At 24.2% G+C, this 14,853-nt stretch overlaps 2 protein-coding genes across 6 annotated transcripts in view; both read right to left on the reverse strand.

Moving 5' to 3' along the window:
• Positions 1-8,163, reverse strand: part of LOC111613739 — a 35,534-nt gene extending 27,371 nt beyond the window's left edge. Inside the window, exons 1-2 of one of the 2 annotated variants that reach the window (XM_023355082.1) lie at positions 7,883-8,163; positions 7,506-7,735 (exon numbers count right to left, since the gene is read on the reverse strand). In XM_023355082.1, coding sequence (XP_023210850.1) covers positions 7,506-7,735; positions 7,883-8,077 — 425 coding nt within the window. In that variant the 5' untranslated portion in view covers positions 8,078-8,163. The remainder of the gene's footprint in view (positions 1-7,505; positions 7,736-7,882) is intronic. The other variant, XM_023355081.1, reaches the window with a different exon arrangement.
• A 371-nt stretch (positions 8,164-8,534) lies between these two features.
• Positions 8,535-12,330, reverse strand: LOC111613740. Of its 4 annotated transcripts, none has more exons than XM_023355086.1 (3): positions 11,326-11,342; positions 9,072-9,307; positions 8,535-8,924 (listed from the first exon to the last, which is right to left on the reverse strand). In XM_023355086.1, exons 2-3 carry the CDS (start codon positions 9,264-9,266, stop codon positions 8,691-8,693), a joined length of 429 nt encoding a protein of 142 aa, XP_023210854.1. In that variant the 5' UTR covers positions 9,267-9,307; positions 11,326-11,342; the 3' UTR covers positions 8,535-8,690. The 4 variants fall into 4 exon arrangements, with proteins under 4 accessions (XP_023210854.1, XP_023210853.1, XP_023210852.1 ...); XM_023355085.1 differs by lacking the exon at positions 11,326-11,342 and adding an exon at positions 12,155-12,330 and having other exon boundaries at positions 8,536-8,924; XM_023355084.1 differs by lacking the exon at positions 11,326-11,342 and adding an exon at positions 9,864-10,197 and having other exon boundaries at positions 8,536-8,924.
• Between the last annotated feature and the right edge of the window lie 2,523 nt (positions 12,331-14,853).

Below are 14,853 nucleotides of genomic sequence, written 5' to 3' on the forward strand. Positions count from 1 at the left end.
GAGATCATGCCAAATATGCAAACAAATAACATTTTTGCAGCTTTTAGCAATATCAAGACAACACTAGTTAATTAATTTAATTAATATACTCAATAATATAATGCAATAAAAACTATTCGAATAAGAACAAATTATAGCTCATCCTAAGTTATCTAGTATAGATATGGTCTGATACCATTAACTTCATTTATGTTATATAACTGAATTGTATCTAGAAAATAAAATTCCTTTCTAAACATTCTTTCACATAAATTTAAGTAAAAAAAGTAATAAAATCTTAAATTTTAATTAACTTTTATTAATTTTACATACCAAATTTGAAAAATTAATATAAGCTGAGCACAGTTTGTTTTCTGTCCAAATACAAACTAACAATTGAGCAAGTCAATAATATCGTTTCGGTGTATCTACAATGATCACTGGTATAGAAAAAGAATTTAAAAAATATGTATGTGTTTATGCTAGTGACCTTGTACCTCAAAAACAAAATCATGGTCCCCTGATTTTTATAACATTTTTAATTTCCTCATCTCATATTATGCAAAATGACAAAGTTTTAATCAAAATTGGCTAATCAAATTTTGAGAATGAATTCAATTCTATAAGCCACACCAAGAGGCTTTGCAAACATTCTGCCTCAAATATAAAATTAATTTCACATACTTTATGTAATATTTACAAAAATATTTGGTATTTAATTTTTATCATATTTAAACATTTATTAAAATAATAATCTCTAGATGTTAACAATTTATAATCAAAAAACAGCATGATTATAACATTAATAAAAGATCTTATCATACTATTAAATTTCCAGACTGTAAATATGATATTAATTAAGCATTTTCAGAATTTTTGACATTGTATAAATTACAAAAATGTGACATTTTGTTTTACATCATCATGAATCATATATATATATATAATATGCATTTCATATTATTTGACATTGCATTTTGTACACTCTCACTTCTTAACTCCAAATAGTTATCTAAAACTTTGTAAAATTGATTATTATTATTATTATTATTCTTATTGTCATGTGGAAATGTGAAATTTTTTATATAAAAAAATTTTTTGCCAACATTTTTCTAATTACTCTTTATATTTTTCAATTACTACATAAAACTAACAAAAAATATTCAAAAGTTAAATCTAGAAAAATTGTGAAGATAAAATAATTTTTAACTTAATAGTGGAGAGAATGCAATTACTTTAATCAACTCTGCTGTTATTATCTGGCATTTATGTAATTAAAATTCTGGATCAATATAAAAATTGCACATTATATTAATATATTGAAGACAAACCAAAATTCTTTTTTAATTAAAAGTTTATTTTTTTTAATTATTCAAATTTGAATTAATTAACTGAAGAATTTAAATGTATTAACAATCAAAATTGCCAGAATTAATTAGGTTATTTTAAGCTAATTACAAATTAATTTCAATTAAATTTCACACTTGAAATGTTATTGCCTTGTGACTTTAATGACTAAACAACAGTTTTTAATTCAATTTAATATAAACTATGGCAATTTTTATTGGCATATTGTTTGGCTTTAGCTAACCTAATATGATGGTTTTCTTATAATATACATTAAATTAATTTATTTCAATTAACTGAAGACAAAGAAATCATAAATTTAGATTTGAATTTGAATCTTAATATTTTAGTAATTACAATAAATTAATTTTATGACATTTATTAACAGTTTAATTGTAATAAAATCTTTAAAATTCTTCAAATCAACATTAAATCATCATAAATAACACAATGTTTTAATAAATAGTTTGTGTTGGATATTAAACTAATATTTTCAAGCTAGTTTTGTGATGGATATTAAAAGGTATGTTATTCATGTATTTATATTCATCTAGTTGGCAATGTTTTGTTTATTACATAAACGTTACTTAAACTTAATAATAAAAGCTATATAATAAATATATGTATATTCGACATTACAATTTTACATTTATTTTTTATTATGTATATATTAAAGAAAATGTAAATTAAATGTAAATGTAAATATGGTATTTGAGCTCAAAATCTTTGTCATACATGGTAATTCATTTTATATTTTAAATTTCATTTATGTGCATAAATTACATTGTATTAAAAAATTTAATTACAAATCTGCAATATTGTTAATTTAAAATATCAGATAGAAATGCATAAAGAAAAAATTATAATAATCAATTTTGAAAACTACAATTAATGTACTATATTTAAAAAATAAAAATTCTAAACTGAAACAATTAAAACAAATCAATCAGAAATTTATAACAAAAAATACAGTAGACCGTCGTTTATCCGAAAGAATTCCAGTCGGCCTAAAGTATAATTTTTATTTGTTTTTATATTTTTCAATGTATTTATTTCGTTTGTAAAACATAAAGAAATCATTTTTAACAATACAATAGCCATGATTATTATTTTAAAAAGTTTATGTTAGGCTTAACATCGATGAAAATTCAACACGATGCGACATGCAACAGAGAAAAATTTCAACACGGGATAGGTTAATATATTTTTTCGTACATAATTGGTTATCCGAACAACCCCAGTCCCTAAAACGACGCTCTACTGTATTGTAAAAATATTTGAATATAATTTAATGCATTAAAGCCTCCAGACAAAAATATAAAAGGGAAGTATATGAATATATATGAATGCTAGTAAAAGCTGACTATACTGCAATGAGGAAATTTACACTAATAATCTTTTTCCTGAATTTTCTAATGAATATGATAGTTTAGATAAAACTGAAATGAATTGCAATAATAAAAAATGAATGATCTCATTAATAAAAATGAATGATTAAACAAATATGAGAATTCTTCTTTACTTTTCTAAAATCACAAATTAAGAAGAATAGCATTTTCAAAATTTACAATCTCATTTTTGTTATGGCAAAAATTCTTTCTTTAATAGAAAGGAGGGCTAATTAGCTCACTTCTAGAGAGTGATATCATCAAGTTAATGATAAACTTCATTGAAACAATTTTTCTAAGAAAATATGAAACTTGCATCTACAAATATTTCAGACATTAAATTTACAGAAATATTCTACAGGGTTCCTCTATTAAAAATACCAATTCTAGTTAAACAGTCTTGAAATTTCAGACAGACTAGTTATTATATTCATTTAATAATGTTTATTTTCATAAATTAATATTTAATTCAATCATTCAAATTATCATGAGATAACATCATTTATCTCTAGTATCAAATTTATTCATAATTAATTTCTAATCAACTTGAATATAAAAGTAGCATTTTAATGTGCTTTAGAAATACATTTTATATTTGTAATCAAACTATCAATCAATTTAATTGTATGATGAATAAATATTAATAATCTAAATTGATTTTGTTTGTATATTTTTTATTTTTACCATTTGGAAATAAATAAGGTAATGATATTTTTATCAGAAATAATTGAAAATATCCCTGCTGAATTTTATAAATTACTAAATCATAATTAAATTTTCTAATTAAAAACATATTTAAATACCAAATAAAAAAATCATTTTCAATAATGAAAGATAAGAGATAAAGTCAAAAAACAATTGCTATAAAATACAATTTATAGAATGAGAGAAACATTATTGTAATTTAAACTACATTCTGAAGTACAGATAAAATAATGTTTAAAACAGCAGTCTAATATACCATATATCCTATTACTGGATATTTTATGAAAATATTAGATATAATTTCAAAGAATAGAAATATTTTGCCAAAAAAATTAAATATTTTCAATTAATAAATTTCTTATAATATGTTTAAATAAATATTTATAAACAGAATATAAGTATTAATTAATAATAGAATAATAATGGCAAACAAATAAATTTAAATTCTTGTTTTCTAATAACATTACAAAATTTAAAAAAATTACTATAAAAAAATTAAGAATCAAAATTAAATGAAATTTTTTATTAATTTTATCTAATATAACATGAATTTTACTTCACATTTACTTAAAAACTGATTTATTAAATATTACATTTAATTTATATAAGTATAAAATTGAATGTAAAGCTTCATTTCACACCATTATCAAATTAATTTATGATTACTGAAAGAAATAATAGTCGTATCTGTACTTGGTAGATATATTCTATCAGACAAAAACAGAAAAATATTTATTTTTTATTGAAAATATTAGCATTAAATATTATCCATGCAAATTAGTTTTTTTGTACCTAATATTTTAATAAATAAACTTAATTATAATTAATTTCTTTATTTTGCTTTTAAATAAAAAAATAAATACCATACATTTGAAATATGTATTTTTAACCCATTAATATTCAATGAATTTACAATAGTGTACTGTACATATAATAAGCATAAAATATTTATTTGCATATAGGCAAAGAATTAATGAGCTATTGTGTATACAATTAGAAAGCTTTTCATTAAATAAGAATTGAAAGGATTTATAAAATTGTGTTATCTTCTTAAAAGATTTCATGTGAAAAAAGTTTTTAATTGTTTTGATAATTTTTGTCAACACTGTACATGAAAAAAAAACAGATATAATAAAATTAATGTTAGCATTTTAATGTTATCCATCAAATATATTTATTTATTTATTTAAAGAAAGAATAAATAAAGAATGAAAATGAATCTTTATTTAGTAGCCATAAATATAATTTTAACTAAAAATTAAATTTTAAATTGTAAGTCAAAGTTTTTTAAATATATATGAAGACAATGTCACATTGATTAAAATAATTTAAATTCCAATTCAATTTTGATTATTAAAGAGAAATGTTTTTCACTTATAATGTCAATGATTTTAACCTGTTAAATGTTAAGGTTTAAAATGTTTGCTATATCTAAGCAGCTTTTACACACAGTATTCATGTAACCTATGATACATTAACTGCAAAGGACTACTTCTAGGCTGATCTACTTTATGTTCAATAGGAAATACTGGTAGTTTGCTTTTTTATATATAAATATTTTGCTATAGTTAAGCAGCATTTGCATATATTAATATAGAATATTTTATCAGTAAATGACTTTCTTTAAACTTCTTTTTTCCATGATAAATAAAAATGTGCATTCTAATTTTACATTTTTCAACCAGAATACAGTAAAAAAATTTTTGAAGCCAAATGCCAAGGGCACAGAGTAGCTTAAATACACTAAATACATTTTTATTAAATATTCTATGCTTAATATGTGCCATAAAACATGGTAAGTTAAAATTGCAATTTGAATTTGTTACATTGATTTCTGATGCTTGACTTTTATTTTTAAATACAACTTATTAAGCAATCTTTTAAACCCTAGTAAATACAGAAACTTCATTAGAAAAATAATGATTTCATATGCCACAGGCTAAAATATGTTAATCTATAATTACAAAACATTATTTTATAAAATACTTTTGTCTTTATGATCATTTCTACTAAGTCCAAAAAATCTNAACAAATTTCACCATAATGCCTACATTAATGAAAGACTAGGAAATTTTGTAATGAGAGATGGGATACAATGTATATTTTTGTAACATATAAATTATATCATTTCCTATTATTCTCCATGTTAATATATATATTTATAATTTTATTAGTAGTTTATAAAAAGCCTAAACAAATTTAAATCACTTAATCTTATGTAAATTATAATGCCAAACTGAAAAAAATTGACTACTATTCTGTCACAATAAGTTGATTTAAAATGATATTAAACATTATTTTACTATGAAAATGCAAAGGTTCAGTTTCAGTTTTATTATAAAATTAACTATATTAGAATGAATTATGATTAAATTCATAAATACAGTAAACTCCAGATTATCCGTGCATGAATTTAATTTAAAAAAAATAATTATATGTGTATGTATTTTTTAAATAGTTGCTCGCTTTCATGTTTAGGCACCCTATAAGTGTGCACGTGTTCATATTTAGATGTTTGAAGCAGGTGGTGGGGGTATCTGAAGTCAGCTGGACTGGTTTTAGTTAGGCCGCTTCTTTCGCACAGGATGTTTCTTTTTGGAAAAGAAAACGATAGTGAGTACATTTATACAAAGTTTCGTTTAGTTGCATGTTATAATATGTATTACAATTTAAGATTTGATTATATGTACAGTACATATGTATAATGTATATTATACATAATATTTTTTCAAATAACTCTCCCACAAATACTTTTAGTAAAATTACATAAAATAACATGTTTTTTAAATTTTCAGATAAGTACAGTACCCTTAAAATGTGTAATAATCGAAAGAAAGCTGTACTTACTATAAAACAAAAACTAACGTTAATTGAAAAATTTGAAAAAGGTGAATTTACATGTTGTATTTTAGAAATTAATTATAGTTCGGATTATCTGTGCCACCTCTCCCCACCATTAGCCTGGATAATTGGGAGTTTACTGTATTATAAACTGAAATTTTTGAATATATTTTAATAAATAAAATGTAATACAGATGTTGGTAATATTAGTTAGTGCAAAATATAGTAAACTGAATTAAACAGATAAATTCATATTTAATTTTTCTCTATTACTCATATAATGTACAACATAATGAATTAATACATTCTTGAAGATTCTTGAATTCTCAATAATTTATAAATTGATAAATTCAATCATCTAACAAATGATATTTCTTAAAAGTTATAAAAAAATACTAATTAATATTTGCTATAATTTTATCAAAATTATAATATTGTAGTCATTCTACACAAATACAAATCATAGAACTGATTAAACTTATTCCAAAAAATGAATTCATTTTTCTCTAGAATTTTCATTACATTTGAAAATTTATTTTAAAAATAAATACTGCAATAATTTACAAAATATACTGTATTATTTAAAGTTATAAATGTCATTATTTCATTATTGATTCAATATTAAAATTCTTAATATATAAATAAACAAAAGAGTAAGATACATATATTTATGCTTTTATAATGATGATTTTTAAATTTATTTTTAGCTATTTAATAATACTTTTTAACACCAAATTTTTAAATCATAATATTTTAGTCACAATATTGAAATATTTATAAAACTAATACTGTATTTAAAAAGCAAAATACAATATTTTATTTAATTTTCAAAATTTTTAAAAATCAATTAGTTTTATCATTATTAAATGCAACTCTTCATTAATAAAAATCTTTTAAAATAAATTTATAATTATTATTAAAGTTAATTTCTACAAAAATACATAAAATCCACTATCTTAAATTCACCCAAAAATATAGGTCAACTTATTTTCTTCTGCAGTAATTTGATAACAAATAGAAACTACACAGTTAAACTTTAAAAATAAAGAATCTATATCAACTATCATATCTTTATAATACACTTGATATTAATTTGTAAATCCTACTAAATATTATATTGAAACGATTATACATTCATATATAAAATGGAAAAATTAATTATTCTTTCTAAAGTTTTCAATATTTAAATATTAATTGCAAGAATATGTTTATCTTTCTAAATTATAAAATAGGTAAAAATCTTACCGTCTCCACAGCCCACCATCCAAAAGTTGAGGTACCAAAGTGTTAGCTTTCCTTAAGGTTTCCCTACGTCCTTTACTACGATTAACAGCTTCTCTTAATGCAAACATCCAATCATCCAGGCCTTTGGTTCTCCATAACAACAGTTGACCTTCCTGACCAACTTTCAAAGCTATAACTCCATCACGTTTTTTATCAACCCACTGGAGTCCTTCAACATCTACTAAATTTACCTAAATTAACATAATACGGTAACCAAATGTAATTTCAAAGCATTTAAAAATATAAGTGAGTTACGAAATCTTAATATAAAAGTACAGATATAGTTTTTCTCATATAAAAGTTTACAGATTTCACACAGAAGAAGTAATATTACGTACCTTATATAAAAAACTCCCCATTTCTGAAATTCCTATTTTCGATCCTTTTTTGAAACACGCCAGATAATCTCTCGTGAGTATAAAGAAACGTTCTTTCCACCGACTGAAAAATCGGTCCCATTGTTGCCACAACAAACCCTTCTTTAAAGTCGCTACTTCTAAACTCGTCTCCTTAGGTTCAGGTAACGATGTCATTATTCATAGGAAACATCAGACATGTTATAAAATTTTGTACACTGGAATTTTCAATTAACATCTTTAATTACATTACTAAATTATAAAATAATACATTTTATTTATTTTTATATATTATAACTACTATTTTAAAAAATTGTTATATAATGAACTAGGTTATTCTTGCATATAAATGGAACAATAAAAATATCACAAGGAAATTTCAAAGACCTCCTTCTGTCAAGTTCTAAATATATAATTAATAATCTTACTTGATAATAAGTAAGCATACTTTTTAAANAATTATTATTAAAGTTAATTTCTACAAAAATACATAAAATCCACTATCTTAAATTCACCCAAAAATATAGGTCAACTTATTTTCTTCTGCAGTAATTTGATAACAAATAGAAACTACACAGTTAAACTTTAAAAATAAAGAATCTATATCAACTATCATATCTTTATAATACACTTGATATTAATTTGTAAATCCTACTAAATATTATATTGAAACGATTATACATTCATATATAAAATGGAAAAATTAATTATTCTTTCTAAAGTTTTCAATATTTAAATATTAATTGCAAGAATATGTTTATCTTTCTAAATTATAAAATAGGTAAAAATCTTACCGTCTCCACAGCCCACCATCCAAAAGTTGAGGTACCAAAGTGTTAGCTTTCCTTAAGGTTTCCCTACGTCCTTTACTACGATTAACAGCTTCTCTTAATGCAAACATCCAATCATCCAGGCCTTTGGTTCTCCATAACAACAGTTGACCTTCCTGACCAACTTTCAAAGCTATAACTCCATCACGTTTTTTATCAACCCACTGGAGTCCTTCAACATCTACTAAATTTACCTAAATTAACATAATACGGTAACCAAATGTAATTTCAAAGCATTTAAAAATATAAGTGAGTTACGAAATCTTAATATAAAAGTACAGATATAGTTTTTCTCATATAAAAGTTTACAGATTTCACACAGAAGAAGTAATATTACGTACCTTATATAAAAAACTCCCCATTTCTGAAATTCCTATTTTCGATCCTTTTTTGAAACACGCCAGATAATCTCTCGTGAGTATAAAGAAACGTTCTTTCCACCGACTGAAAAATCGGTCCCATTGTTGCCACAACAAACCCTTCTTTAAAGTCGCTACTTCTAAACTCGTCTCCTTAGGTTCAGGTAACGATGTCATTATTCATAGGAAACATCAGACATGTTATAAAATTTTGTACACTGGAATTTTCAATTAACATCTTTAATTACATTACTAAATTATAAAATAATACATTTTATTTATTTTTATATATTATAACTACTATTTTAAAAAATTGTTATATAATGAACTAGGTTATTCTTGCATATAAATGGAACAATAAAAATATCACAAGGAAATTTCAAAGACCTCCTTCTGTCAAGTTCTAAATATATAATTAATAATCTTACTTGATAATAAGTAAGCATACTTTTTAAATAAATTTACAGATAAATATAAATGATCTTTCTATGTTTAATTAATTTAATTTATTATAGAATAATTCCTTGTTTAAAAAAAACACACACAATCTTAATTTGTTTAACTCTAGCAGAATCAATTAAATAGAATAGGATGATAATACAATGAAGATAAAGATCTATGAATGAATATAAGATAGAATAATAAACAAGATTAGTATCAATCACCACAAATTATACCATTGAATAGAATAAACAATCGATAAAACAAAATAATTCAAGTTTTGTATAGCACAAAGGTTAAAAAACTGGATTTATTGTAAGTATATACGCCTACCTTTGCTATGTATAATAGTGAAAGGCCCTGGATCGGGTCCCAATTTCCTGCCACAGGATGTCTTTTCCATTGAAACTGGGGAGTGTATCGAGTCGCTTATAGTAAATGGCATTTCGATAACTTTCATCAGCAAATACGACTCAACACGTTCGATAAGTTAAGCTAAAAACGTTCAATAAAAATCAGCTGGACGACGTGTTACAAGGACAGAAAAGCATTGACCGCATTCGGCAATTTTCGATCCCATCGTGGTTTTTTTTTCCTACGTAACCACACCCTGTATTCATTTTAACTTAATTTGGCTAACATGTACCATCGGTAGTCATAACTAAAAATCGTTATTAAAGTTAATAACTCACCTTAACGAGATTTCTAATCCGATCTGTACAGGCATAGAAGAGCGCTCTCTCGTTCACCTCGACGAGGAATAGACCCGACCCAGTTCCCGTTAGAAGGCAACAACAATTAACTAAAAGACCGGTTAAAATTCTGTCGGTGACTCATGCAAGTCGGGAGGAACAGAAAAAAAGTATATATGTATATATATATAAATGCGTTACGGTTAAGATTGACGTCTGTCTGCGTAACGCATTCTTTAGCGTTATTCTTAGTTGACTCACAATGCCTCCCCGTCGCACCCCGGGAGGTGGAAGGTGTATTTCCTGTGTAACACACACACACACGATTTTTGTTTCGTATCTTTCATTTCAGAAACAATCCAATATGTTTGTTTCAACAATTAAATTCGGCGTGTTTAAAATTTATGTTAAGTGCAACTTCAAGAGTACAATTTTAAAAATAGTTTTTAACTTTTGTGCGCGTAGATTTTCTATTTATTAACGTTATAAAACGACCATTTCTCTTACAGTTNCACAATCTTAATTTGTTTAACTCTAGCAGAATCAATTAAATAGAATAGGATGATAATACAATGAAGATAAAGATCTATGAATGAATATAAGATAGAATAATAAACAAGATTAGTATCAATCACCACAAATTATACCATTGAATAGAATAAACAATCGATAAAACAAAATAATTCAAGTTTTGTATAGCACAAAGGTTAAAAAACTGGATTTATTGCAAGTATATACGCCTACCTTTGCTATGTATAATAGTGAAAGGCCCTGGATCGGGTCCCAATTTCCTGCCACAGGATGTCTTTTCCATTGAAACTGGGGAGTGTATCGAGTCGCTTATAGTAAATGGCATTTCGATAACTTTCATCAGCAAATACGACTCAACACGTTCGATAAGTTAAGCTAAAAACGTTCAATAAAAATCAGCTGGACGACGTGTTACAAGGACAGAAAAGCATTGACCGCATTCGGCAATTTTCGATCCCATCGTGGTTTTTTTTTCCTACGTAACCACACCCTGTATTCATTTTAACTTAATTTGGCTAACATGTACCATCGGTAGTCATAACTAAAAATCGTTATTAAAGTTAATAACTCACCTTAACGAGATTTCTAATCCGATCTGTACAGGCATAGAAGAGCGCTCTCTCGTTCACCTCGACGAGGAATAGACCCGACCCAGTTCCCGTTAGAAGGCAACAACAATTAACTAAAAGACCGGTTAAAATTCTGTCGGTGACTCATGCAAGTCGGGAGGAACAGAAAAAAAGTATATATGTATATATATATAAATGCGTTACGGTTAAGATTGACGTCTGTCTGCGTAACGCATTCTTTAGCGTTATTCTTAGTTGACTCACAATGCCTCCCCGTCGCACCCCGGGAGGTGGAAGGTGTATTTCCTGTGTAACACACACACACACGATTTTTGTTTCGTATCTTTCATTTCAGAAACAATCCAATATGTTTGTTTCAACAATTAAATTCGGCGTGTTTAAAATTTATGTTAAGTGCAACTTCAAGAGTACAATTTTAAAAATAGTTTTTAACTTTTGTGCGCGTAGATTTTCTATTTATTAACGTTATAAAACGACCATTTCTCTTACAGTTTTATATCTTTCGTTAAAACAAGTACAGTATATCCTCCATTAAACATTAATGTCATATGACTGCATTTCAACTAGTGTTTTGTTTAAAGCTATGAATGCATTCATTCATAAAAAAGAAAAAAAATCTTTTTATCAGTTTTAAAAATTTAAACATATTTAATATATATTTAATTCTTAGAAGTCATTGAAACTAGTATTATTGATATTACCATTTTTTTTTAACCTATTAAATTGCACAAATAATAATTTAATGGCTTTCTTTCTTATTTAACATGCTAAAAATGATTACAACAATAAGAATTATTAATGTAAAATTTACCTGTTAGAATTGTTGGCTGCTTGATTTGTTAATCACTTAACAAAGCTCTTTACAATACAAATACTATGAGATTGCCAACTCTTTTGTAATGAATAACTGCATTACTATTATTTGCTATTGTTTAAATGTTTTTCTATTCCCTACTACTGATTTGGTGCTGTTTGTTTCACTAAATAAAAACTAAGTTTAATTTAGATGAATCTAAAATAAACTATCAACAAAATTTATTTTAAAAATTTTTATGCCTTTAAATAATAAATATTTTAAAATATAATTTAAAAAATTTTTACACTGTATATAAATTAAGTCTTAAAATTAAGGAGAAAAAACTTAAGATATTAAAACAAATATATAATTTAGATTTGCCAAAAAATTGTTTATTCTTTCTCTTATATTTTATCATATGTAATAGTATACAGACACTATATACTCCATATACTGCATAACAATAAGATAAAAATAGTAAAGATTTAAAATTTTAAAACATAAATTTTGCATTAAATCTTTAACTTTTATCCAGAATGGTTATTGTTTTTATATTCAACTAGATAAATTTTCAATGAATTAAATTAAAATTACTCTGAATGATAGTAATATTAAACATACTTTTAATTGAATTTTGATGAATATTAAATATAAAATGATGTGTTGTGTTTTAAAAGTATTAAATATTGCAAAATAGTAATTATTTTGAAAATTAGCAACATAATTGTAAAAATATCTGTAGTTGCATTTTGTAGGCTGTGATTCATGATTTCTGAATCATGTAAAGTATGTGACTGAACAGATAAATATTTTCCTAAGGTAATGTACTAATAATATAGAGTTTGAATAGATACAAATTTATTTATTTAACAATTTCACTTTAAATAAGCTATATATTAAAAATAACATTTATATATTTTATATTAATATATTGTCAGCAATATTTTATTTTGTGAAACTTTCACGTGAAAATTAATTTTAATATGAGTCTTTTTAGTATTTAAAAATGACAATAACTGAACATTTAGAAAGCATTTAATAGTATAATAAAAAATTAATGAATATATCTTTTTAATAATATAAATAAGTATAAAGCTGAAGTAACTGAAATATGCATTGTAAATTAACATTCTTTAAAAAGATAAAAGACCAGAAAGAAACTATAAAATCATGTGAAAGGTTAAAAAATCTTTTAAATTTATATCCATAAAATTATATAATTTGTAGAAGTATTCTTGTTTATAATACAGTATATAAAAACATATTAATATAACTATATTATCTAGCTTCTCAAAATATTTACCTAATAAATTTAGATGGATACTATAGTTGAAGATTACTTACTTCACTACTTATTTATAAGTAATTCTTTTATCATTGTCCATTATATTTAGTGATATATAGATTATTTGGAGTAAATGATAGTAAATAAAATACAATACAATAAAAGTTATGGTAAAGCAAACTCAGTTATAAGTTACAGTAATACTGCCAATGCATCAAACCTATTTTCATTACATTGCAGCCTGAAAGAGATGAGTATGAAGCCATTTTCTAAAATGAAAAATCAGAATTAGAAGAAAAGTTTAGTGCATGTAGTACCTTTAGTGTATAAGTAAAGTTATTAGTAATGGATGTATTACAGTTCAGATTTGGGATAACACAATGCCAACTTTAAAATAATAATTCAGGTTAAGTTATATAAATATTTCTGATTTTAAAATTTGAGAATAAATAGAAAAGTTAGATAAACAACATGCAATAGTAGATATGCAAGATACACAACAAAGATATAAAATATACTACAGGAATATTTATTATGCAAGGCTACATAACTCACATTTTCCAGGAAATATGTATTTGAAATATCAATATTGTGGAACCAATTGTTTTTATATACTAGTCTGTCAACATACATAATTTTCCCATTAACAGTTTTTAAAAATACCTAATAATTATACAATATACTATTGATAAATGAATTCTGTAGTTGTTCAGAAAGTTTTATATTTTATTTTAATATATATGTAATACTACTTTCTATTACTTACAATAACAATAGTAATTTATAAGTTAGTTATATGATAATATTATTTCTATGTATCTTTTGATAAAACTTCTGTAAGTAAAATTTGGCATTACATGTTGACATTTAGCAACGGATCATCTTTGACATGGCTACATGTTAAAATTCTTATTTTTAACACTGCTTATCTAAAAAGTCAAGCCTGTAGCTATAAACTATATTATTTAGATAGCTCCTTGAGAAAAAGTGAAATTAAGCATTTACTGAAAATCTCAATCATTAGTTAATGAATTATTGATCAGTTCAGAAAATTATTCAAAAAATTTCAATTTGTAAAAAATGTATAGATTTATATACATTTATAATCCAACATTACGTTGGAAATTAATTAATTCAAGAAATGCTACCATTTTCAGGTTATCAAAAAATATTCAATATTGAACTTTCTCAGCCTATTTAAAAAATAATGTACTCATTTGTTTGATGGCCTAAATATATCATTATTACATTTCTGGATAGATATGCCTTAATGCTTGAAAAATATGAAAGGAAAATGGCTTGCTTACTCAGAAATGAATAATAATACATTTTCTTGAAACAATGCAAAATAAACAATGAATGTACAGAATTTCATTTCCAAAAGTCTGTATGAAACTGAAAAGATTTATTTCAATTATTTGTAACATTT

The sequence above is a fragment of the Centruroides sculpturatus genome, unplaced genomic scaffold, assembly GCF_000671375.1.
Source record: "Centruroides sculpturatus isolate CEXI.00-Female unplaced genomic scaffold, Cexi_2.0 scaffold1998, whole genome shotgun sequence".
Classification (NCBI taxonomy): domain Eukaryota; kingdom Metazoa; phylum Arthropoda; class Arachnida; order Scorpiones; family Buthidae; genus Centruroides; species Centruroides sculpturatus.